Source organism: Tupaia chinensis, unplaced genomic scaffold, assembly GCF_000334495.1.
Source record: "Tupaia chinensis unplaced genomic scaffold, TupChi_1.0 Scaffold146828_1, whole genome shotgun sequence".
NCBI classification, from domain to species: Eukaryota; Metazoa; Chordata; class Mammalia; order Scandentia; family Tupaiidae; genus Tupaia; species Tupaia belangeri.
The window spans coordinates 1,643,517-1,669,927 of NW_006206682.1; the positions used below are offsets into that span (position 1 = coordinate 1,643,517).

The window sequence follows — 26,411 nt, forward strand, 5'->3', positions numbered from 1 at the left end:
AAAAAAAAAAAAAAAAAAAGATACAGGTCTGTTTCCTCATCCATAAAATGGAAATAAAGCTATATAACCAACTTTATATGGTGAATGTGTTAATGTAAAGAGCTCAAAACAGTGCCTCTTACACGGTAAGCACTGACCATTACCACTGTTCCCACGACAACAGTGCACCTAAGAAAGACCACAGTCCCAACTCAGCAATGCCCGTGAGGTGCTGCATGTATGCTGAAGGTCAGCAGAAGAGACAGAGCAAGGCTGCCATCCATCATGTCCCCTACTAGTTCCTGCTTATGCCACATCTTAGAGGCTACCCTAACACGGCAGCTTGAAGGCTGAATGGGTAAAGGTCCTAGATTCTAGTGGTTCATCAAGTGTAAGCTGCTGAGAAACACTCTGGCAAGACTTAAGGGTGGACATAATTCTGATCCCATACTAACTGCAAACACCTGAAAACTGTTCCTTTTCAACTAGCCGCGAATGCACTACAATGCCACATGAAGGGGTGTTAAGCACCCGTGATGTCCGGCACAGACTTTGCTAGGCCTACCCAGTCCTTTATCTTCTTTGATCACATGTCTATATGCTCGGGAACTAAAATCAATTCACTCCTGCATCCCCAGAGTCTAAAACAAGCTGATGCTTCATGAATTTCATGAAAATTACATAAAACTTTAGTTTTCTCCTACTCCATAAAAGTAGAATGGGTATTTAAAACATTAATTTTATATTTCTTGACTATATAAGTAACATATAAACTATGGGAAATGTATGAAATGAACATTAGGAAATCATTAAAAATTACTCAATGCCAGCACCCAGAGATAATTATTTGGGGCATATATCCTTCTCCCTGCAAATATGCACATATAGGAAGACAAATTTAAGAAAATCTAAATGGAGGCAAATAGCGTTAATGAGGTTTTTAAAATTCAGTTTTCTTAGTAACCCTATACAAAATCTGGTCTCCTGAAAATTTGGTTAACAAACAAAAGACTGAAAATTTAGCAATATATTCCATAAGTGATATATATTTTGTATAGATATAATATTCACATTGTACAAAATCTTAGATATAGGTATATTTAGTTTGAATTATGATAAAGATCCATATGTACATAAAAAGCAGAACACAGAAATGCAGAAAATGCCAAGTTATTTAGTGTTAGAATGGTGGGATTATAGGCAATTTCTGTTCCGTATCATTAGAAAATTACTTGTGCAGGGTCAGCCAGTGGCAAGGTAGTTAAGAGGGCTGGATCCCGCATGGCTGAATGCACAGTCTGAGTCCCAGATCCTGTGACCTGAAAAACACATTAGGCACGTGTGCATGCACACCCGATATCCCAAAAGGGGAATGGAGGAGAAAGGACTATGGCGTAGCCATCTCCCCTGGAAGATGCTTTCTCACTTTCTCTCTCACTCTCTGGCAAGCTCATATGCCCTACAGTGAAAGAAGGAAGGAAGAAAGGAAGGAAGCAAAGAAGAAGGGAAGGAAACGAAAATTATAATGAAGATCAAAAAGGAAAAAGAATCTGTTCCTTGAGAACTACCTACTGAAGATCTTAAAAGCACTAAATGCTATTACACAATGGACCTTGAATTCTAGGCATTCTGGCATATTTAAAAACATCTTAATTGCTAAAAACATAACACAAACAAAAATTAGAGTCACAGAAACAGATCATGTTTATCATGTGTTTATCATATGCTAGGCACTATACCAGGCTCTTTAAGTACACAGTTTTGTTTAATCCTCCTAAATTCCTGCTCCGAAGTACTATTACCATCTTCATGTTTCCAGTGATGAATGATTAAGTCACAGCACAGGTGGAGTTGGCTATGACTGCACTATCCACACCTAAAGACTATTCTGGTCTTCCTCAAGCTCTAGAGAATCGCCAATTCAAAATTCATCTTCTCCATAAAGTCAGATTATAGGCAAAGAAACTGGCAGCACTTTTTAAAATATGCTAATGTTTAACCCCACAAGAAAAACTAAACAATGACAAAGTAACAGGGGCAAAGATGAAAAGGGCTGGGGAAACAAGGGGGATAGGGACACAATTCACTGAAACAGAGTTTGAAAAAATTCACATGCACGGGGCCAGCAGGTGGCATGGGGGCTAGAGGCGCCGACCACACCTACAACCACCACAACTGAAACAGAGTTTGAAAAAATTCACATGCACGGGGCCAGCAGGTGGCATGGGGGCTAGAGGCGCCGACCACAGTTCAAGTCCTGAACCTGGTGGCTTGCTTTCTCGTTTTCCCTCTCTCTGTTTCTCTGTCTCTCTCTGACCAAACTGGAAAGTGATAAATAATAATGAATGAAATTAAATAACTCTTTTTTTATAATTATTTTATTATTTATTTATTCATTCATTTATTTCATTTTTTTATTTTGACCAGAGAGGGACAGAGCGAGAGAGAAAGAGAAAGAGGGAAAGTGAGAGAGCAAGCCTCCAGGTCCAGGACTTGAACCGTGGTCGGCCATGTGGGAGTCCAGTGTCCTTAACTACCACGCCACCTGCCAGCCCCGAAATTAAATAACTCTTTAAAAAATTCACATGGTCTACTAGATGGAACCCAAGAACACAGATGAATGTTTATGAAACTCCTCCAAACTTTTGACTCCAGAAACAAAATAAAGCAAGCAAAACAACAACTCATTATCAAATACGAACACCAAGGTCTTTAGGAAACCATGTCATTAGCTGATGAATATATAGCTACTCTTGTTTTTAAAACCTTAACTGTTGAGACTCATAAAAGCTAAGTTACATTAAAAATTCAATTTTACTGCGATTTTAATAATTAAGCTATAATTTAAAATAAGAAACACTTTTAATTTAGAATGTTTTCACATTTCTACCTTGCTTCAGATAACTTAAAATTAAAAAATAGTAGCTTCTAACTAAAGCAGAAGATATATTATTCTAATGAAAGCACAGACTGTCACTAACAGGGGCCTCGTTCTGCGGGTTTCAACCTCTCTCCTTCCTACTCGCTGGTACACTCTTACTTCACATTACCGCTTCTCTCAACCTCCCACCCCAAATCATTGCTTCTGCCTTTGGAGGACCGAAAATGCGAAATGCTGAAACAAGTTTCTAGTGTATTCAAGGTTCCCCCAAATAAAAGATGTTCAAGTTTAAAAAGTACTCCACTCCCTTCAGTGTTTTATAGTAATACTCCACGCACAAGATCAAAGTGTACTTATGCTCACATTTTAAAATCTAGATTTTGTTGAGTGATTTTTCCCTTTCTTGTGTGCTACCGCTAAATGACCTTGATGTTGCTTCATACAAAAAAAAAAGGTCCTGTAAGATTGTAACACTGGCATTAACTGCACAGGCAATCATAGTATAATTAGTTCTATATTAAATGCAGATTAAAAGGAGTGAGTTATCCCTCACCAAAAATCGACATACCCCACGCTGTGAAACACAACTAGTTATCCATCAAAATATAAATTATAAACTTAAATTGGAAACAAAATAACCTCTGTCTCAAATATATTACTATTTACTAGAATTGCAACTAATGTGAAAGCGACATAAACTGAAGTGTATTAGATTCCAAAATATACAGTATCAATTTTCTAACATTATTAAAATAATCCTAAAACGTAATAGAATATCATCACCTAGAATATTATTAACTAAGGTAATTAATTCAAAAACTTCACAGCACTAAATTATACTCACTCTGAACGGAGCCGGGCTTCCATACCATCTGGTAGAAAAAGTTTTATTGTGGAAACAATACACCCATGGGTAACTGGTTAAAACAAACAAATAACAAGGATAAAATAGTTATTTAAAAATATAACATTTCATACCTTTCATATCTAAGTATATATTTTATTCGTAAAAGTAGTATCTTCTGGGAGAGAAAGTAGATCTGGTGATTTAATGACGGTATTTATTACCCCAGTCAAACTCATCCCTGCCACAATCAATCACAATTACAAGACAGAATTACAGACAGAATTGTTTCCAAAAGTGCCCGAACCTCCAACGCTTAATAAGTACATAAAAAATTAGTTGAATATATGGAAATACAGTTAATGTAAGAAATGTACCTTTTCTTTGTCTGCCAGCATCAAACCTAACTGTCCCCCAGTTTAAAATATTAATACAGTCCTTATTTCTGATTTTCCTGTCCCTAACCCCGTGACTCCTAACCACACCTCACAAAATTCTAAAGTTCTGCATAATGCAACTTGGAATATTCTAGTCAATCCTTTATGGGTGAGAAAACCAAGACTTAGGACAAGTGAAAATACCTCCACAACGCTCTGCTAGAATCAGAGATGTCTGCTAGAACTCACTGTCTAAGGTTCCCAGTTTAGTATTCAAAATTTTTGTTTGGTTTGCTTGATGGCTTTTTCTTCCTCTACTCCCAAAATCTTTATATAACATCACACCAGGCACTGTGCAGACAACTTATCGTTGCTCCTTACCTCCTTCTCTTCCTACTAAAGATTTCAAGAAACACCCCCTCCCCCCCGGTGTATGGGTTTTATAGGAGAAAAAAATTGATTCTTGGTTTAAAAGTGTATGTTGTTTTTCTCTGTTCTTCAGATATTACACCTCTCAGAGTTCAAATAATTAATTTATTTAGTTCATATACCTTTGATAAAAAGCTAATGAGGGCGAGGCTGGCAGGTGACACGGTGGTTAAGGGTGCTGGACTCCCACATGGCCAACTGTGGTTCAAGTCCTGGACCTGGTGGCTTGCTCACCCTCTCTCTCTCTCTCTGTCCCTCTCTGGTCAAATTAAAATAAGTGAGTAAGTAAGTAAGTAAGTAAGTAAATAAATAAATAAATAATAAAGTAGAGGAGCCAGCAGGTGGTGGGGTGGTTAAGGGCGCTGGACTCCCACATGGCTGACCATGATTTGAGTCCTGAACCTGGAGGCTTGCTTTCTCACTTTCTCTCTCTCTCTCCGTCTCTTTCTCTCTCACTCTGTTTCTCTCTGGTTAAATTAAAATAAATAAATAAAGTTAAATCATTCTTTAAAAAAATAAAAGTAGAAAAAAAAAGCTAATGAGGGCTGATGAAAACACACCACGTCATGATTAGACAAGTGATGGTTATGTGACTATATACCTTAGCCAAGACTCACTGACCTGTACAGGTAAAAACAAATGTTGTGAGTAAATTAAACCTCAAATACATGATCTTTAAAGGGCCAGCTCCATGGCACAGTGGTAACATGCTGCTCAAAGGAAGCCAGATTCTACCCAGCAACTAACTGTGGTTTGAAAACCTGGCATCGTCTGCCTGAAACATGCAGGCACACATGCAAGTGTCCAGGATACGTTAGGCTAGAGGACAGGAGGAAAGGGCTGCGGCATGGCCAGACCTCGTGGAAGGTGCTACTCCCACCCTCTGCCTGTCTCTTGCACGCACACACACACTCTATTATAAACAAAACCCAAAACCCATCTTTAAGAATAGAATTAATACACTGGGGGTTAACTTATTAAACTATAAACCCAGGAATCATCAAGATGATATTATAATTATGAAACAATTACTATGATCTGAAAATACACATTAAACTTAAGGAATGTAGCACAGTTTATTTAATATTCATCTTTTTTTTTTTTTTTGAGAGGTTTTCCTATAGGGCACATGTGCTTGCCAGAAAGACAGAGAGAGACAGAGAGACAGAAAGCAAGAAATCACCCCCCAGGGGGGATGGCCATGCGGCAATCCCTTCTCCTTCATTCTCCTCTCGGGATCTTGGGCACGCACGCACACGTGCCCAGCGTGAGTAAACCCCCAGGTCCAGGATTCAGACCGTGGTCAACTACATGGGAGTCCAGTGACATAGCCATTACGCCAACTGCTGGTCCCAATACTTATCTTTATTAACTCACTGGTTATATAACACATGGGACCAGCTACTTGTTTACCTCAGGTATAATTCTTATAGCAAAGGCAGGATACATGTTTTACTCTTTTTCTTCATTTACCTATTTTCAGAAAGACAAGTTAGTCTCCTAAGTTCTTCCAAAGGTGATCAAATTTCTTCCCCCTTTTTAGCATTATTTTAGGTTCATAGACTTGAACATAACTGATATGCTTCAGTCCACTGCTTTTATTATATTGATTCTCAAAGGCTCTTTTTTTTTCCCCCTCCCCCATTTTTTAAAAGAGAGATTTGTGCTATTGGGCATGTGTGCTCACCAAAGAGACAGAAAGTGAGAAATCACCCCTCAAGGGGGATGGCCATGCCGCAATCCCTTTTCCTCAATAATTAATTTATTTAGTTCATATACCTTTGATAAAAAGCTAATGAGGGCGAGGCTGGCAGGTGACACGGTGGTTAAGGGTGCTGGACTCCCACATGGCCAACTGTGGTTCAAGTCCTGGACCTGGTGGCTTGCTCACCCTCTCTCTCTCTCTCTGTCCCTCTCTGGTCAAATTAAAATAAGTGAGTAAGTAAGTAAGTAAGTAAGTAAATAAATAAATAAATAATAAAGTAGAGGAGCCAGCAGGTGGTGGGGTGGTTAAGGGCGCTGGACTCCCACATGGCTGACCATGATTTGAGTCCTGAACCTGGAGGCTTGCTTTCTCACTTTCTCTCTCTCTCTCCGTCTCTTTCTCTCTCACTCTGTTTCTCTCTGGTTAAATTAAAATAAATAAATAAAGTTAAATCATTCTTTAAAAAAATAAAAGTAGAAAAAAAAAGCTAATGAGGGCTGATGAAAACACACCACGTCATGATTAGACAAGTGATGGTTATGTGACTATATACCTTAGCCAAGACTCACTGACCTGTACAGGTAAAAACAAATGTTGTGAGTAAATTAAACCTCAAATACATGATCTTTAAAGGGCCAGCTCCATGGCACAGTGGTAACATGCTGCTCAAAGGAAGCCAGATTCTACCCAGCAACTAACTGTGGTTTGAAAACCTGGCATCGTCTGCCTGAAACATGCAGGCACACATGCAAGTGTCCAGGATACGTTAGGCTAGAGGACAGGAGGAAAGGGCTGCGGCATGGCCAGACCTCGTGGAAGGTGCTACTCCCACCCTCTGCCTGTCTCTTGCACGCACACACACACTCTATTATAAACAAAACCCAAAACCCATCTTTAAGAATAGAATTAATACACTGGGGGTTAACTTATTAAACTATAAACCCAGGAATCATCAAGATGATATTATAATTATGAAACAATTACTATGATCTGAAAATACACATTAAACTTAAGGAATGTAGCACAGTTTATTTAATATTCATCTTTTTTTTTTTTTTTGAGAGGTTTTCCTATAGGGCACATGTGCTTGCCAGAAAGACAGAGAGAGACAGAGAGACAGAAAGCAAGAAATCACCCCCCAGGGGGGATGGCCATGCGGCAATCCCTTCTCCTTCATTCTCCTCTCGGGATCTTGGGCACGCACGCACACGTGCCCAGCGTGAGTAAACCCCCAGGTCCAGGATTCAGACCGTGGTCAACTACATGGGAGTCCAGTGACATAGCCATTACGCCAACTGCTGGTCCCAATACTTATCTTTATTAACTCACTGGTTATATAACACATGGGACCAGCTACTTGTTTACCTCAGGTATAATTCTTATAGCAAAGGCAGGATACATGTTTTACTCTTTTTCTTCATTTACCTATTTTCAGAAAGACAAGTTAGTCTCCTAAGTTCTTCCAAAGGTGATCAAATTTCTTCCCCCTTTTTAGCATTATTTTAGGTTCATAGACTTGAACATAACTGATATGCTTCAGTCCACTGCTTTTATTATATTGATTCTCAAAGGCTCTTTTTTTTTCCCCCTCCCCCATTTTTTAAAAGAGAGATTTGTGCTATTGGGCATGTGTGCTCACCAAAGAGACAGAAAGTGAGAAATCACCCCTCAAGGGGGATGGCCATGCCGCAATCCCTTTTCCTCTATTGTCCTCTTGAGATGTGGGGCACACACACACACCCTTGGTGTGAATTTCAAGCCTCTGAGTCCAGGACTCGAACTGTCAGCCGTGTGGAAGTCCAGTGACGTAACCATTACACAGCTTGCTAGTCCCTTAAATGGTCCATCTTGGACTGGTGGGGACTAATTCGCATTAATTCCTAGGAGTCGTTTGGATAAAACTCCAGCAGTTTGAGATAGTGTCACTGCTTTCTAATATGTCAAAATGTTTAATGACCTGGACTCTGTCAGTTCTATCTGCAAGGAGTCTCGTTTCTCGTACTTGGTGGGAGGAGGCCTTTCGCTATGCTACGCATGTGGACTCACTGACTACTTTATTTCTCTAGCGTACTATGCAGTGATACTGCTCATTAGCTTACTTTTTGTACTCACCCATGAGGAGTGGTAGTCCTCTGGGTTTACCTGTTTGCTCAATAAATATTCACTGAGAACCTTCCGGCTACAAAGCAGTATGCTGGGAATGATGGTGAAAACCAAGATGATTGTGACTAAGTCCCTTTCTTTGACATTTCAATTTAGAGAGAAAAAATAACAGAAATTCTTAACAACAAAAGGGAGGGAACAGGGAAGGACCACACATGCTACAAGAAGTACAAACACGGAATTTGGAATAAACAAGGGGAGGAAGAGGCTTTATGTAAAGAGTAAAAAGAGAAGTGGACTATATAATTTTTTTTGGAGAGTTTTTTTTTTTTTTTTTTCGTTATAGGGCACGTGCGCTCGCCAGACAGACAGAGAGAGACATAGAGACAGAAAGCGAGAAATCACCCCCCAGGGGGGATGGTCCCACCGCAATCCCTTCTCCATTCTCCTCTCGGGATCTTGGGCATGCACGCACACGCGCCCGGCGTGAGTTTTAAGGCACCGGGTCCGGGACGCAAACCGCAGTCGACTACGTGGGAGTCCAGCGACATAGCCATTATGCTAACTGCTGGTTCCTGAGAAGTGGACTATTTTGTTTTAAGAATTATTTATTTAATTTTATTTATCATCACTGTTCTTTAATTTGACCAGAGACAGACAGAAAGCAAGCCGCCAGGTCTGGGACTTGAACTGCAGTTGGTCAGGTGGGACTCTAGTGTCCCAACCATCTTGCCACTTGCTGGCTAAGAGAAGACAATTTAAAAGCTAGAAACAAAAGGAAGGGCAGAGAATATGGTTATGCTAGAGAGAGAGGAAAAGAAAAGGAAGTGAGAGTGTGTGCACGTAAGGAGGCCCGCGGGAGGAATTAGACACAAAGGAGCTGAAGAGCCTCTATCTCAAGGTGCTCTAGGGCCAGGCCCGTGTTGAGAACACTGCACATGTTTTCTTATGATAAACCATGTCAATAGTTATCTTTATGTCCTATCTTTTAAACAGCAATAATTTTATTGTCATTTAAAATGTACATCTCTATGGGGTATAGTTTTTTTGTTTTGTTTTATTTTGTTTATAGAGATATTATTTTTGCTACAGGGCGTGTGAGCTCGCCAGAGAGACAGAGACAGAGAGACAGAAAATGAGAAATCACCCTCCAGGGATGAAGGCCATGCCACACCTTCTCTTCCATTCTCCTCTTGGGATTTTAGGCACATACTCACACACTCAGCATGAGTTTCAAGTCGCTGGGTCCAGGACTCAAACCGTGGTTGGCCATGTGGGAGTCCAGCGATATAACTATTATGCCATCTACTGGTCTCTATAGTGTTTTTTTTTTTCAAGAATTATTTTAATTTAATTTTATTCATTATTATTTTTTTTTTCTTAATTTGACCAGAAAGAGACAGAGAGAGGGAGGGAAAGTGAGAAAGCAAGGCACCAGGTTTGGGACTTGAATCACAGTCAGCCATGTGCTGGCCCTAGTGTGTTTTTTCCAAAGCATGTCTATAGTACATAATAAATCAAGGAAATAAATACATCTGCCATCTCCAACATTTATCATTACTTTGTGTTGTCCACATTAAAAATCTCTCTACTGGTGCCGGACTCCCACACGGCTGACTACGGTTCGAGTCCTGGACCTGGAGACTTGATTTCTCTCTCTTTTTCTCTCTGTTTCTCTCTAGTCAAACTGAAGAAGAAGAATAAATAAAACAAAAATGTCTCTATTGGTTATTGGAGGTATATATTACATTGTTTTACAGATGAGACAACTGAGTTCAAAGAGGCTAATGTAACTTATTTACTATTATATCTATGGTAAGTGGCAGTACTAGGATTCAAAAGAATCCTTTCTATATACCATCTTCTAAATAATTCAGTTTATCAGCTTAACATACATTAAGAGGATTAATGGGAAACAAAATGAAAAGGTAGAAATGAGTCCACACTTTCTAGAGCAAGTGTATAATTAGGCATTTCAAACTTCATTCTGCTGTATGTGACAGCTACCTAAGACTTCCAAAAGCAGGAAAACCACACAAAGCTGTAATGGAAAAATATTCTGGAGGCAGTAGGTTGTTGGCAGAATATGGTGGCCAGAAATGGGAAGCCACTATAACACTCTGGGAGGGGAACGGGAAAATAGAAAGTAGTGAGGAAAAGGAAGGAGGCAAATGGCCCAAGTGACACTAACTGCTAGTGTAAGGAAGATGGAAGATTTCAGAAAGGTTCTGAGCTAGAGTGTGTGAATGATGGAATAGTGAAAGAAATGGGGAAGTCAGTAGAACAGTCTAGATTGAAGGGGAAAGTAAGCTTTGTACAGAGTAATTATTAGGTGACAGTAGGACAGCAACAGGTAACAATCGGCAAGCAGTTAGCACTACAGCTATAGGACTGACTGGCAAGAAGGGAAAGAAACATGGCACTTGGGCACAGCTGCTGCTGTGGACTTCACTGAGTAGGGTTCTCAAACCCACTGTAGGACAGAATCACAGGGCCCAAACCTAGCAATGTTCCTTAGGACAAAAGGATGGGAAACAGGCATCTGCAGTTTTACAGAACTGTAGGTAATTCTTGTATACAGCCTGAGCTAATAATCTATTTTCTTTGTTTCTTTCCTTCCTTCCTTTCTCTCTCTCTCTCTTTTAATTTTCTAGAGGATGCAAGTACTCGCTGGAGGGAGACAGAGAAGAAAGAAGGAAAGTGAGGAACTTCCTCTCACTGGGAGTGGGAACGCTGTAAACTCCCTCTTCCCAGGATTTTGGGCATGCATGCACATGTCTCTTGCGCATTTTTCAAATCACCACGTCCAGGACTTGAACCACACAGTTGGCCATGTGAGGTTCAGCTGCCTTAACCACCACTTTACCAGCTGACCCAAACATCCATTTCCAAAAGAACTAAAGGAGACTGCAATGCCATTGCACAGGCTCCCTTAGTCAGCCTGCTGCAGTCTGTGCTGAGTCAGCTTTGTGATTTCCCTTAGCGGCTGGAAAGTGGAAGTTGGTGAGAGTATCTTTGAAGTGCCAATGATGAGTCCCAAAGAACAAATAAAGGAGCCGTAGGCTGAAGCTACTAAGAAAGGGACATCTTTTTTTTTTTTTTTGGAGAGGTTTTCGCTATACGGCACGTGCGCTCGCCAGACAGACAGAGACATAGAGACAGAAAGCGAGAAATCACCCCCCAGGGGTGATGGTCATGCCGCAATCCCTTCTCGTCCATTCTCCTCTCGGGATCTTGGGCACGCACGCACACGCGCCCGGCATGAGTTTTAAGCCACCGGGTCTGGGACACGAACCGCAGTCGACTATGTGGGAGTCCAGCGACAGAGCCATTACGCTAACTGCTGGTTCCCGAGAAAGGAACATCTTTAATGGCAATGATTACCAAGGGCTTTAGTAATAATAGTACCTGGCCAAGCTGAGTACTTTATATATTTCAGTATTCACACTGAACACTGTGTCACCACGTGCTGGACATTGAATATTGTATTGCAACCAACTAAGGTAGCAGAATCAAGATTCCCATAGTTGTTTGTTTTAGATTTATTTTTCTTTTAGATTTATTTTTCTTTTTTCTTTCTTTCCTTTTTTTTTTTTTTTTTTGGAGAGGTTTTTGTTATAGGGTGTATGCGCTCGCCAGAGAGACAGAAAGCAAGAAATCACCCACCAGGAGGGATGGTCACACCGCAATCCCTTCTCCTCCATTCTCCTCTCGGGATCTTGGGCACACATGCACACACACCTGGTGTGAGTTTAAGCCACCAGGTCCGGGACTCAAAATGGGATCAAACACATGGGAGTCCAGCAACACAGCCATTAACTTACTTATTCATTTATTCCATCAGAGACAGAGACCACAGAGGCACCCGCAACAGGGTCTTCACACCATAATCTATCCCTAGACCCAGCTGGCCCAGATCACAGGCACAGTCGCATACACCCTCTGTGCTCAAGGAAGCACCGAGATGCGAACCCAGAACCCTTCTTATGTGGGTCCATCTGCATTCCAGCTGTACCACCACCTGGCGCCATGATTCTTATTTTATAAGATGACGAAATAAAGTTTAGACAGACTAAGGAGAGGGAGCTGAGTGATCACAGAATAAAAAGGTTACGTTTCCTATCCTCACATTAAGCCTCTGCGGATTAGAAAAAAGGTTGTCAAAACCTTGGCTGAGGCCCAGCATGGTGTGTGCCACAGCTGCAGGGCCCTGCTGCACAAGACTGGGTCTGGGTCCCAGACTGGCCTGGACAGGCCGGGCATGGGGGCATATATCTGTGGCCCTGGCTCATGGGGAGACTGCCTGCCTCTCTCTTGCTCTTTTTCATTAAAAAATAATAATAATCTTGACTGAGACAAGGAAATAGATTTTCCTTTTGAAAATAATAGAATAGAAATAGAATCCTTTCTAGAATTTTGTTTGATTAATTTCTGCATTTAACTTTTCCCCAGCTTCTTTTTCTTATTGTTCTAATTTATTCTGCTAAGCACCAAGTTCCTTCAGTCTTTCTTCTTTAATACTAAAGGAATTTAAGATTATAAGTTTTATCTGATTAAAAACTTACTACATTTTGATATAAAAGTCTCTTTTCTTTCCTAGTTTGAAATTCCCCTTTTGACTTCTTTGATCCAGGCAGTATATCCAGTACTACTGTATAATTTTAGAATTCTACTAGTGGTATAAAGCTTACCACAGTATTATTTAGCATAGGACAAAATGCATACTTTTTCTTTCTTGGCATATACTTAAATAGGTAGTACATAACTTGTGACACAGCTGTTTCCCAAGAGCCCATGCATAAGTCACCTTTTTAAAAAATAAGTATTTATTTGGGGGTCAACAAGGGACATGGTGGTTAAGGTGCATGGTTGACCACAGTTGGAGTCCCAGACCTGAAGGCTTAAAACTCATACGTGTATGCATGCATGCTGAAAATCCTGAGAGAACAGAGAAGGGATTGCGGTGTGGCCATGCCACCTGGGGGGTGATTTCTTGCTTTCTGTCTCTCTGGCTTTCCCTGGCTCTCTGGTGAGCACACATGCCCACACAGTAAAAATCTGTCAAATGAAAAAAAAAAAAGATGATTTGCAACCATATCCAGATTTGAACTGCAGTCAGCCATGTGGGAGTCCAGTGCCCTAACCACAATGCCACTTGCTAGTCCCATAAGTCAATTTTTGAAGTCAATAGGTACCAGAAGAAACAGCACTTTAAGTAATAAAAATTTAATCTTTACTTAATTTTCTTAAAGTTGGCACAAAAGACAGGTAAATCTTCAAAGAAGATCTAAAGAACCTAATGATGCTGAAATATTATTATACTACAGGTAACCCTGAATCTCAGGCTCATCCTCTTAGCTTCCTAAGGCTTTTTTTTGGAGAGGTTTTTCGCTACAGGGCGCGTACGCTCGCCAGACAGAGAGAGACATAGAGACAGAAAGCGAGAAATCACCCCCCAGAGGGGATGGTCACACTGCAATCCCTTCTCCTCCATTCTCCTCTTGGGATCTTGGGCACGCACACACACGCGCCTGGCGTGAGTTTTAAGCCACCGGGTCCGGGGCGCGAACCGCGGTCGACTACGTGAGAATCCAGCGACATAGCCATTATACTAACTGCTGGTTCCCCCTAAGGCATTTTTTAAAGAGTGGCCCTCACGGATAGATGGGGAAGGTGACTAGAGGAATATGAAAAGATCTCCATTCTCTATGGCCACTCTCTTGGAAACCTGCACATATATGAACACATTAAAGCCTGTAAGAAGTCCTGCTTACTTTAGGTTATTTAAGCATTTCCTAAAAGTATCTGACTACCTCTTTCTTTTATCAATATCTAATAATGCTCTTTAGGAAATGTAAGCCAAGAAGATACATTCCTTAGAGAGAACGTGTAATCCAATTCTCCTTTCTGTGTGCTGCTCACAGCTGGGGCTCCACTTTCTGAGCAGCCCTGCCTGCTGAGTGATTTAGTACCAGAGGAGGTGTGATAACGCAACAGCAGATACAGGACTGTCGGATGCAGCCATACCCACCCAGTAAGGTCATACGTAAGCTGAGTTATCTTAGTAACATGAAGTCATACGTAAGTTATCTTAGTAAGGAGTAGTCAATATTATCAAAACATAACTTTTCTTTTTTGCTTTGTTTTGTTTTACAATGGTAAATGAAGATTCCTAACACTTTGGACATACCCAAATTCAAATATCAAAATCAAACTCCAGTGGAGGCCAACAAAACCCAGTAAAAATAATATAGGATTGCAACACAAGTGAAACTATATATATAAATCCAGGAGTTCCCTTCCCTTATCATCAATTTTGCTTTCCATCATTTTGGCTAATCATAGTCAACTGTGGTCCAAAAATATTAAATGGTGGGACCAGCAGGTGGCATTGTGGTTAAGGCACTGGACTCCTACATGGCCAACTGCAGTTTGAGTCTCAGACCTGGTGGCTTGAAAATTATGACAGGTGTGTGTGCATGCCAAAAATCCTCAGGAGAAAATAGAGCAGAAGGGAGGCCATCCCTTGGGGAGTGATTTCTCACTTTCCCTCTGTCTGTGACTCTGGCGAGCACATGCACTCTATGACTAAAACCTTCAAAACAAAAAAATCTATGCCACTTATGGATCTCCTTCTACTTTTTTGCCAGGTAAGTAACATTTCAGGCTTCTTCTTTTTTTTTTTTTTTCCTTTTTTGGAGAGGTTTTTGTTATAGGATGCATGCGCTTGCCAGAAAGACAGAGAGAGACAGAGAGACAGAAAGACAGAAATCACCCCCTAGGGGGGATGGCCACGCTGCAATCCCTTCTCCTCCTTTCACCTCTTGGGATCTTGGGCACGCACGCACACGCGCCCAGCATGAGTTTTAAGCCACCGGGTCTGGGACGCGAACCGCGGTCGACTACGTGGGAGTCCAGCGACATAGCCATTACGCTAACTGCTGGCCCCCATTTCAGGTTTCTTTTTTATTTTTATTTTTTTGAGAGGCTTTCACTATAGGGCACGTGCGCTCGCCAGACAGACAGAGAGAGACATAGAGACAGAAAGCGAGAAAACGCCCCCCAGGGGAATAGTCACGCCGCAATCCCTTCTCCTCCATTCTCCTCTTGGGATCTTGGGCACGCACGCACACGCGCCCAGCATGAGTTTTAAGCCACCGGGTCTGGGACGCGAACCGCGGTCGACTACGTGGGAGTCCAGCGACATAGCCATTACGCTAACTGCTGGCTCCCAATTTCAGGTTTCTTAATAGCCGTAGGCAGCTATGTTTGAGACTTACCCATACTGCCAGGTGAGACATAAGAAAAAATGTACTGGGAAGATTCTACAAAAGATCGTTCTTTCTACGTAAAAAGAGAGCTCAACAAGAAGGCATTCTGTCCCCACTTCAACTTTTTTGTCCGGGACATTAGTCAAAGAAAACTGTCACCTGGGGCTATAGCCTGTGACCATGAGACAGCAAACAGCAGCATGACAAACCAACATGGTAAGTAAGGACGGTAGGACAGTAGAACACTGAGACCCTGACTTACAACCGAGCCAACAGGACACACTCTGGACCTACACCCTCCAGACTTTTCACTAAGCCTCATTATTAATAATAGCTATCCTATGGTGTAAGCTTGTCTTGGCTGGATAGCCTGTCATTACAGCCAGCTGCTTCCTAACTGACAAGGAGTGTCCTATGATTTCATAATCTGCTCAAGTATTTAAACTACTAATTAATATTTGAATATTTAAAATTTTAGAAAAATGATTGGGGAAATGGGAAACTTTTAGTTTTTCACTACATATAATGCTGTATTTAGGTTGCTTTTACAAGCTTATAAAAACCTTATTAATGCTTTGTAATATTAAGTAACCAAATTAAAAATTAATTGTAAAACAACAAATAATAGGAAAAACTGATCCATACCCGTACCTTTCCGTGTGTTCTCTGTCACATCAACGCCAAATTGGATAATGTCACCAGAAAGAATTTCACATGGTGGACTTTCTTCAGAGCCTCGACTCAATCTCTGGCTATTTATAAAGGTACCATTACTGCTTTTAGTGTCTTGGAGATAAAACTGCCAAAAGAAAAAAAAAAGAAAATCAAAGATTAACAGATATAATGCCAAACATAGTTTTTTCTTTTTTTTAAAAGTATTCCTGGGCTAGCAGGTGTCATCGTGATTAAGGTGTTAGATTCTACATGGTCAGCTGCATGGTTCGAGTCCTAGACCCAGCAGCTTGAAGATGCCAGGTACATGTGCATGTGCCCAAAATCCCAGGAGGAAAATGGAGGAGAAAGGACTGCAGTGTGGTCACTCTGTCAGGAAAGTGATTTCTCTTTCTCTGTGTCTCTGTCTGGCAAGTGTAAGCTCCCTGTAACAAAAACGAAAAAAGTATTCTCAACATTGCAAAATACTGTAGATGAGTTTTATCCCACTTAACATTTTCCCTTCAACAAATATAAACACAGAACTCTAAAATTGGGTCATTTAAAATCTAGTTAGACAAAATGGTATAATCACTTTGGAAAATAATTAAATCCACAAAATGTTAAACATAAAATCTATGTATGACCCAGCAAAGTACATATTCAAGAGAACTGAAAAATATATCCTCAAAATACCTTCCCTTTTTCTCCATTCTCCTCTCAGGATTTTTGGGCATGTATGCACACATATCCAGAGTGAGTTTTAAGCCACTGGGTCCCAGACTAGAACCACAGTCAACTATGTGAGAGTCCAGCGACATAACCATTATGCCATTTGCTAGTCCCTACAAATGTTCTTAACAGTATGATTCATAATAGCCAAAAAGTAGAAACAACCCAAATGTCCACCAACTAACTAATAAATGAATAAACAAATGTGATATGTCCATACAATAGACTATTATCTGGCAATAAAAAGGAATGAAGTACTGATGCATACTACAACATGAATGAACCTTAAAACACAATGCTAAGAATAGTCCATCACAGAATACTATAGAGCAGTATTATATCATTCCATTTATGAGAAACATACAAAATAGGCAAATCCATATAGGCGAAAAAGTGCATTAGCAATTGCAAGAGGCTGAGGTGGCAGGTGGAGAATGAGTATAGGGTTTCTTTTTAGGCGTGATGAAATGTTCTAAAAGTCAGATTGTGGTGACAGCTGTATAACTCTGGTAATATTCTAAACCCCACTAAATGATACACTGTAAGGTAACTTTTTAAAAATAATTATTTAATTTTATTTATTAGTATTATTTTTAATATGACCAGAGAGAGTGAGAGAAAGAGGGAAAGTGAGAAAGCAAGCCACCAGGTCTGGGACTTGAACCATGGTCAGTCATATGGGAGTCCAGTTCCACAATCACCATACCACCTGCTGGCCCAAAGGCAAATTTTATAAGTGTATAAATTGCATCTCAATAAAGCTGTCATTTTTAAAAAGAAAAAAAGGGGGGGGCAGCTAGACAAAATTCTAATTCTATTTTTCTGTTTCACTCTTTAAATTTTTTTCCCAAGAATTATTTTACTTGGGGCTGGCAGATGGAGTGGTGGTTAAGGACGCTGGACTTTCACATGGCCCACTGCAATTCAAGTCCTGGACCAGGAGGCTGTTTTTCTCACTTTCTCTCTGTCTTGCTCTTGCTCTGTCCCTCTCTGGTCAAATTAAAATAAATAAATAAATAAAGTTCAAGAAAATGATTATTTTTTTTAAATATTTTAAAATATTTTTTAAACATTACTTATTTATTTACTTATTTTTTAATTTGGCAAGAAAGAGAGAGAGAGAAAATTAGAAAGCAAGCTGCTAGATCCAGGACTGGAACCCTGGTTGGACATGCGGGAGTTCAGCACTCCCTAATCACCACACCACTTGCCAGCCCCTCATTCTTTAACTTTGTAACTTTGTTTGCAGGATGTCATTTATCCAAAGGAAATATTCTTTACTGTACAGGCCAAGGCAAGTGATTCCCAGTAACACCTACAATTAAGAGCTATCAGTGAGCTGTTATACTTGGTATCAGGGCTGATGCACCTTTTAGTAAAATATTTGTGAAGATGTGGACTTGAGACACAAGAAACTAAAACACAAGAATCAGTTATGAAGGTACTACTTCCCGTCCTCCCGAACCTGCCTTTCATCACAAGGGGAATTTTTCCACTTTAAAAAGGAAGTGTTCAGGAGGCAAAGGAAGCCTATCTACTTATCACTTATCAATCCTAGAATAAATCAGAACGACTGAGATCACATACCATAAACATCCTAAGAAGACAGCAACTAATTAAAAAGATGTACATTCATTCAATTTTTTAAAGAGACCCCTCCCTAAATTGTCCAAAATTGGCCTTGAACTCAGGATCCTCCTGCCTCAGCCTGCTGAGTTGCTGGGATTACAAACTCATTCCACCACCCTGGCAGATGTCTCTTTATTTTTGCATTTTCTACACTCTCCTGCCCTACTTGTGATCAGAACATATTTTCTCAGTACCCCTTCCTAAGGAAGAAAGGAAAGAAAACACTTTATACATTAAAATACACATTATGCAATCAGGCCCTCACTTGACTTCAACAGTAAAGCTGTGATTTAGATATTGTTGCTATTATTCATCAATAAGAATAGTGAGACATAGGTGTATTAAGCATCTTTCCAAAGGTCACAGAGCTAAGGAACACAGGAGCAATGATTCAAATAAAAATGTTAAAAGGGTTGTTTTTTTCCCATTACTTCCACACTGACCTTTATGTTTCATTTATTCTTCACTCCTGCTACAAGGTCTCTTGCAAAAAGAAACATTAGAAAAGACGAAGGCAATTGCAGAAAATGTGAAAATAACATTTCACTTCATTAATTCTTAAATAACAATGTAAAGGCCACCAGACTGTCTATAAATGACTTATTCTCTGTCTATAATTCTAAAAAGACTGTTATTTTGGCTAACAATTTTATATTTAATTACAGATCATTAATAAAGAAAACCATGTTAGTATTCCACAATTTTTTGTTTTGTTTTGTTTTGTTTTGTTTTTTACCTTACTATTTCACACCAAAGAGGTAAGCACAGGGAATACCTTCCAGAAAATAGGAACATTTATTAAAAAAAAAAAATTCTACACTGGTACTTTACTATTATATTCTATAAGGGAGAGGTTTTTCTTTTGTTTTTTAATAAATATATTCCTGGGAAATGTGGCGATATTTGGATTCTGGTTTGGTTATTTTCAGTTATGCGTGCCTGTGCAAGTCAAATAAGGGGATTAGTGGTTTTCAAACATCAAATTCTGATCCATTAGTGGGTTATTAAGTCAATTTAGTGGGTTGCAACTAGCTCTTCTTTTATATACAGGATCGGGAACAGAATAGAAATCAAAAGTAAGTAAAATAAGATTTGGTGCTATTTGGGAAAACTTGGCTGAAAAGCAAATAAAAAGAAACATATTTATGTATGAATATATCAATGTTTGTAGATTTTATATAACTCTAAAATCACAATGGACTGTAAAAAAAAAGTTTTTTAACATTAATCTAGGTTCCTTTCATTCTGACATCCCGTATTACTGTCCAAAGCACACTGCGGAACCTCTGCCCTCATTTACCTTGAGTAACGCATTCTTCCTGTTCTCAGCCTGCTAATGGCTCCCAACACCTTAGGAAAAAGCTCAAACTTCTTACCATTGCAATCCCAAATCCCTGCATGACCTGGTTCCTGGTTCTCTATGAATTCAATCACTCCCCCCTTCTTCCCCCCTCATCCTCTGGGTCACACTAACCTCCACTCATGCCCCTGGCCCTCTGCACTTGTGTATAACTAGCTCACATTAGTTTAGGTCTCTGAAGAAATATTTCCAATGCTATGATTTAACTTCTGCCCTTGGGTGTTTTGTATGACTGATATTAAAAATAATGATTCTGTATGTCCTAGATCACTACTATTTAGTCTACATTGTACAGAGTCTACTCTATTGACTATTGAGTTGGGTTTCTAATGGTATTAAGAGCTTAACTTGTTTGCAAAAGATTGGAAAGGGACTATGCTTTCAACTCTGGGATGTGTTTCCAGCAAGTAGGGATGTTAGTGGGTCCTTTGTCATTTTCAACCCAGAACTATCTTCCTCTATACTAATAAAACTTTTTCTATCTGGCTTTTTCTTTAAATCAGTTTATTTTGTTTCATTTTTAAGAGATTTTTTACTATCGGGTGCATGTGCTCACCGGAGAGACAGAGAGGTAGAAAGCGAGAAATCACTCCCCATGGGGGATGGCCATGCCACAATCCCTTCTCCTCTACTCTCCTTCTGGGATTCTGGGGACACACATGCGCCCGGCAACAGTTTCAAGTTTCTGGGTCTGGGATTTGAACCACAGTAGGCCACATGGAAGTTCAGCACCATAATTACTACACCATCTGCCAGTCCCTCTTTAGATTTTTTTTTTTTTTTGGAAGAAGTTTTTTTTGCTATAGGGCATGTGTGCTCGCCAAAAAGACAGAGAGACAGAAAGCAAGAAATCAGCCCCCCAGGGGGAATGGTCACATAGCAATCCCTTCCCCTCCATTCTCCTCTTGGGATCTTGGGCACCCACATACATGCGCCCAGTGTGAGTTTAAGCCACCAGGTTCAGGACTTGAACCACAGTTGACTACATGGGAGTCCAGCAACATATCCATTACACCAACTGCTGGTTCCTAGATCAGTTTTAACCAAACAAACAAAAAGCACCTATTGAAGCTTTACCTATCTTTATTCCCACTAGCCTGAAGATGCCATAGCAGCCATTGCAGCAGCCACCTGAAATTCACTTTAACATTGAGCAAATGTGTAAGGAGCACTGAACTTATTTATCTTCTTTTTTTTTTAAAGTTTTTTTTTTTTCCAATTAGGTACATATGCACATCGGAGAGAGACAGAGACAATGAAAGGAAAAGTAAGAAATCACCCCCCAGGTGGATGGCCATGCCCCAATCCCTTCTCCATTGTCCCCCTGGGATCTTGGGCACTCACACACACAAATGCACCCATAGTGATTTTTTAAGTCACTGGGTCTGGGATTCAAACCGCAGTCTGCCACATGGGAGTCCAGCAATGTAACCACTACTGATTGGCTGGGAGAGCTGGCCCAGGGAGCCCTGAATTTATAAAACATTCTGTGCCTTGTGGCCAAAGTGCAACAGCAGACTTTTCACTGTTTTCTTTCTTTCTTTCTTTTATTTTTTTTGGAGAGGTTTTTTTTCCGCTATAGGGCGCGTGCGCTCGCCAGACAGACAGAGACATAGAGACAGAAAGCGAGAAATCACCCCCCAGGGGGGATGGTCACGCCGCAATCCCTTCTCCTCCATTCTCCTCTCGGGATCTTGGGCACGCACGCACACGCGCCCGACGTGAGATTTAAGCCACCGGGTCCGAGACGCGAACTGCGGTCGATCGACTACGTGGGAGTCCAGCGACATAGCCATTACGCTAACTGCTGGTTCCCACTGTTTTCTTTCTTTAATTCTTCGATCAGCTCCTTGCTTTTCCTCGAAAGAACTTCAAACACCCAAAATACAGGCATCAATGGCTATCTTCCAACTAAAAGGTTTGCTCCTGCCCCATTGGTCACTTTTTGTCTCTAGCTGACTGACTTCAATGACACAGATGCAGCACTTCATAGGCTGTATCATTTACACTTTGGCCTTCAGAAAGTTCTCTCTGTAGATTAATTCATTCCACAAATGCATGTATTTGCATCACTTTCCACTTTACTACAATCTGTAAATACCTTCATTTCCACTATAATGATACGCTGTTTCTTTCTAACCCTCTCTACATTGATAGGTTTTATAATACCTAAACACCAACAAGTTAGTAACATTGGAACTCAAGCTTCAGAACAAAACACAAACATTGTAGACATGCCATAAGCCAGAGGTCACAACGCCTACATCCACCCAGGGGAGCTTTTGTTTTCTTTGAGAGGTTTTTTGGCTATAGGGCATGCTATCACCAGACAGACAGAGAAAGACAAAGAGACAGAAAAGGAGAAATCACCCCCCCAAGGGAGATGGCCATACCTTCTCTTGGAATCTTGGGCACGCATATACACATACCCAGTGAGAGTATAAGCCACCGGGTTCAGGACTTGAACTGGGCTGACTACATGGGAGTCCAGCAACACAGCCGTTATGCCAACCGCTGGTCCCAACACATAGGGGAGTTTTTACTCCCCTAAATGCAGGATGGATTGTGGATAGATGGCTGATGCTACAAGATAGATCTTGAATCTACAAAACACAAGCCAGCTGGTGATATGGTGGTTAGGGTGGCTGGATCTCACACAGTCAACTGTGCGGTTCGAGTCCTGGACCCAGCAGCTTGAAAAACATGCCAGGTACATGTGCATGGTCCCAAGAAAAAAACAGATAAGTACAGATTTCAGTGTGACTATCACTAGGGGGTGACTTCTCACTTTCCCTTCTCTCAGTTTTCCCCTCTCCGGTGAGTGCATGTGCCCTTAGCAAAACTTAAAGAAAAAACAAAAAGATATGGCAGCATACTTAATGGGCACAAACCAACCTACCTGAGCCACCACCTAATCTTAAACACAGTGGCTAAGGCAGTAAACCAAACTCCCATGGACAGCGTTTATGAAAAATTAGGTGACGTAATATCCACACAAACCCCAAAACACAGGTGAGTTGTGGGGGAACCACCACCAGTGCAAAAAACACACGGGAAGCAATGGGGACACTGGAAAGGACTTGAGAACACCAATGTTGCCACTAGGTATTCCCTGGACTGTATGGAGGACGGTTTGGGAAAAGAAGCTGGCCTAATGCAGTAACAAATAAATACAAGGTAAAATTCACAAGAGGACAGTACAGTCTAAGCCATAGGAAGTCTTTAAACTATGAGACAAAGTTGCCTTCTAGGATAGAGCTCCACAAGGACGGAAGGAAAGCCTCTGGGAAAGGAGCCAAAAGGGAGCAGGACAGAGCCAATACAGTCCAGGAAAGTTAAGATCCAGCGAGAAGTGAAGTGACGAAGTGACCTATTTTTTAATGTTTTACAAAAACAACAGAAGAGGGAGCTCTTTGAATTACAAAAGTTATTTTGAACCATGACCCCTTTCTAAAGTTCAAGAAAACTAATTTCACATAAAAATGAGCAACAAAAGTATCAAGGTTACATCCCATTCAATTATTTTAAGGAAAAAAAAAAAAGACAATAAGCAGAATAAATCTTTAAGGATAATGGAAAACAGACCTTGGGAACAGATCAAAATTGTAATCTTCTATTTCAAAACAAGCTAAAAGACATTAGGAAAATAGTTCAAGGCATGAAGAACAACATAAATCACAATTATAAAATTCCAGATATAGCACAAAAACTCAAAACAGAAATAGAAATACAAGAAAAAATTCATTTCAGAAAGTAGGAAGAGCACAAGAGTGACTAAATAGATAAATAATGACTTAAGAAAAAGAAAATATAAAAAGGAAGAAAAAAAATTTTTGGAGAGGTTTTTGCTATAGGGCGCGTACGCTCAGCAGAAAGAGAGAGACAGAGCGACAGAAAGTGAGAAATCACCCCCTAAGGGGGATGGCCATGCCGCAATCCCTTCTCCTCCATTCTCCTCTCAGAACCTTGGGCACACATGCACACATGCCCGGTGTGAGTTTAAGCAACCTAGTCCGGGACTTGAACCACGGTTGACTACATGGGAGTCCGGCGACATAGCCATTACACCAACTGCTGGTCCCAAGAAAAAAAATTTTAAGGTTTTTTGCCACAGAGTGTGTGAGGTCACCACAGAGAGAACAAGAGAGGCAAAATAAGAAATCACCCCATAGAGGTGATGGCCATGTCACAATCTCTTCTCCTCTATTCTCCTCTTGGGATTTGGGGCACACATGCACACCTGCCTGGCCTAAATTTCAAGCCACCAGGTTGGGGACTCAAACAGAGGTTGGCTATGTGGGAGTCCAGCATGTAAACCACCAAGCCATCATGCTGGCCCCAGGAAGAAATATTTTTTCAGAGAGATTTCTGCTATAGTACATGTGTGCTCTCTGGAGAGACATAAATAGAGAGACAGAAAGCAAAAAATCACCCCAAAGGGGGGATGGCCATGCCCCTCAGTCCCTTCTCCTCCATTCTTCTTTTGGATTTTGGGCTCCAGAGGGAGCAGAGCAGGCCCCATCGCGAATTACTGGGTCTGATTTAACTTGTCTCAGGGCTACGTGAGATGGGCACAAAGCTCTCATCTTTGTTCTACCTAATTCTGAGGTCACCCAAGCTACAAAAGTGGCTGATATGGCTGGAAAAGTGGGTTCTACCTCAAGTAGTTCAACTTCAGAAGTAAAAAGAAAACAAACAAACAAACAAAATAACCCACAATACACCACATTAACATTGGGTTGTAGGAAAAAAATGCATCATGACTTTTCCAACAATCCAGTAGAAAGAAGGGAGGAAAACATACAATCATCTTGTGTGATAAAGAAAAGGCATTTATCCTTATATGATAAAAACAGAAAGCTAGGGTTAAAGGGAAATCTATCGAATGATAAAGGACACTTATGAAAAAAACCACAGCTAACATAATATTGAACTAAATGATAAAAAGACGGAAAACTTTCCCTCTAACATCAAGGACAAGACAAGGATGCTCACTTTTACCACTGCTATTAGACACTATACTGACAGGTTTGGCTAGAGACGAGAAAAAGAAATAAAAGGCATCCAAATTGGAAAAGAGGAAGTAAACTAAGTCTATTTACAGACAATATGATCCCATATATAGAAAAGCCCATAGAACCCACAAGAAAGCTATCAGAGCTAATAAATGCAGCACAGTGGCAGCTTACATGGTCAACACACAAAAAGCAGTGTTTCTATATACCCGCAATGACAATTCAAAAGGAAATTAAGAAAGAAATTTTATTTATAATAGCATATAATTAAGTAAAATATCTACTAATAAATTTAATTAAGGAAGTAAAAGACTTGTACATTTAAAAACAAAATATTGATGAAAGAAATAAAAGAAAACCTAAATACACAAGGTTTTCAAAAATGCATTTTTTTCACAGAAATGTATATTAGATGGCCAGCAGGTGGCGTGGTTGTTAAGATGGTTGACTGTAGTTCAAGTCCTGGACCTGGTAGCTTGCTTACTCACTCTCCAGCCCTTTTCTCTCTAGTGAGCGCATGTGTCCTATAGCAAATTAAAAAAATAATGATAATAATAAATAAAATTAAATAAACAAGGACCAGCAGGGACCAGCAGATGGCATAATGGTTACTTTACTGGACTACTACATAGTCGACTACAGTTCGAATTCCTGGACCCAGTGGCTTAAAACTAATGCTGGGCACATGTACCTGTGTGCCCAAGATCCCAAGAGGAGAACCGGGGGGGAAGACGGGGGGGGGGGGGGGGATTGCAGCGTGGCCATTCCCCAAGAGAGGGTGTGTGTGATTTCTTGCTTTCTATCTGTCTGTCTGTCTCTCTCTCCAGTGAGAGCACATGCCCTGGAGCAAAAATCTCTCTTAAAAAATTTTTTTTAGGGGTTGATAGGTAGTGTGGTGGTTAAGAGCACTGGACTCTCACGTGGCCGACCACAGTTTGAGTCCTGGACTAGGCAGCTTGCTTTCTTACTCCCTCCCACACACACCCCTAGTCTCTCTCTGGTCAAATTAAAATAAATAAATAAAGTCTAATTCTTTTCAAATATTTTTAAGGGGCTAGCAGGAGGCATTTTTTTTAGGGGTTGATAGGTAGTGTGGTGGTTAAGAGCACTGGACTCTCACGTGGCCGACCACAGTTTGAGTCCTGGACTAGGCAGCTTGCTTTCTTACTCCCTCCCACACACACCCCTAGTCTCTCTCTGGTCAAATTAAAATAAATAAATAAAGTCTAATTCTTTTCAAATATTTTTAAGGGGCTAGCAGGAGGCATAGCAGTTAAGGGCGATGGACTCCCACATAGCTGACCATAGTTCAAGTCCCAGACCTGGCGGCTTACTTTCTCACTTTCTCTCCCTCACTTTTCGCTCTCTCTCACTTTGTCCCTCTCTGACCAAATTAAAAAATAAATAAAGTTAAATAAAATGAATGAATAAATAA

The 26,411-nt window shown here is 40.6% G+C and overlaps 1 protein-coding gene across 12 annotated transcripts in view; it reads right to left on the reverse strand.

The window, feature by feature from the left end:
- The window catches only part of SLMAP (sarcolemma associated protein), a 160,126-nt gene that overhangs the window by 80,179 nt on the left and 53,536 nt on the right, over positions 1-26,411 (reverse strand). For 8 of the 12 annotated variants that reach the window (XM_027768554.1, XM_027768551.1, XM_027768548.1 and 5 more), the window contains exons 2-3: positions 16,235-16,388; positions 3,705-3,777 (exon numbers count right to left, since the gene is read on the reverse strand). In XM_027768554.1, the coding sequence (XP_027624355.1) occupies positions 3,705-3,777; positions 16,235-16,388 (227 nt within the window). The remainder of the gene's footprint in view (positions 1-3,704; positions 3,778-16,234; positions 16,389-26,411) is intronic. The other 4 variants (XM_014584422.2, XM_027768550.1, XM_027768555.1 and 1 more) reach the window with 1 other exon arrangement.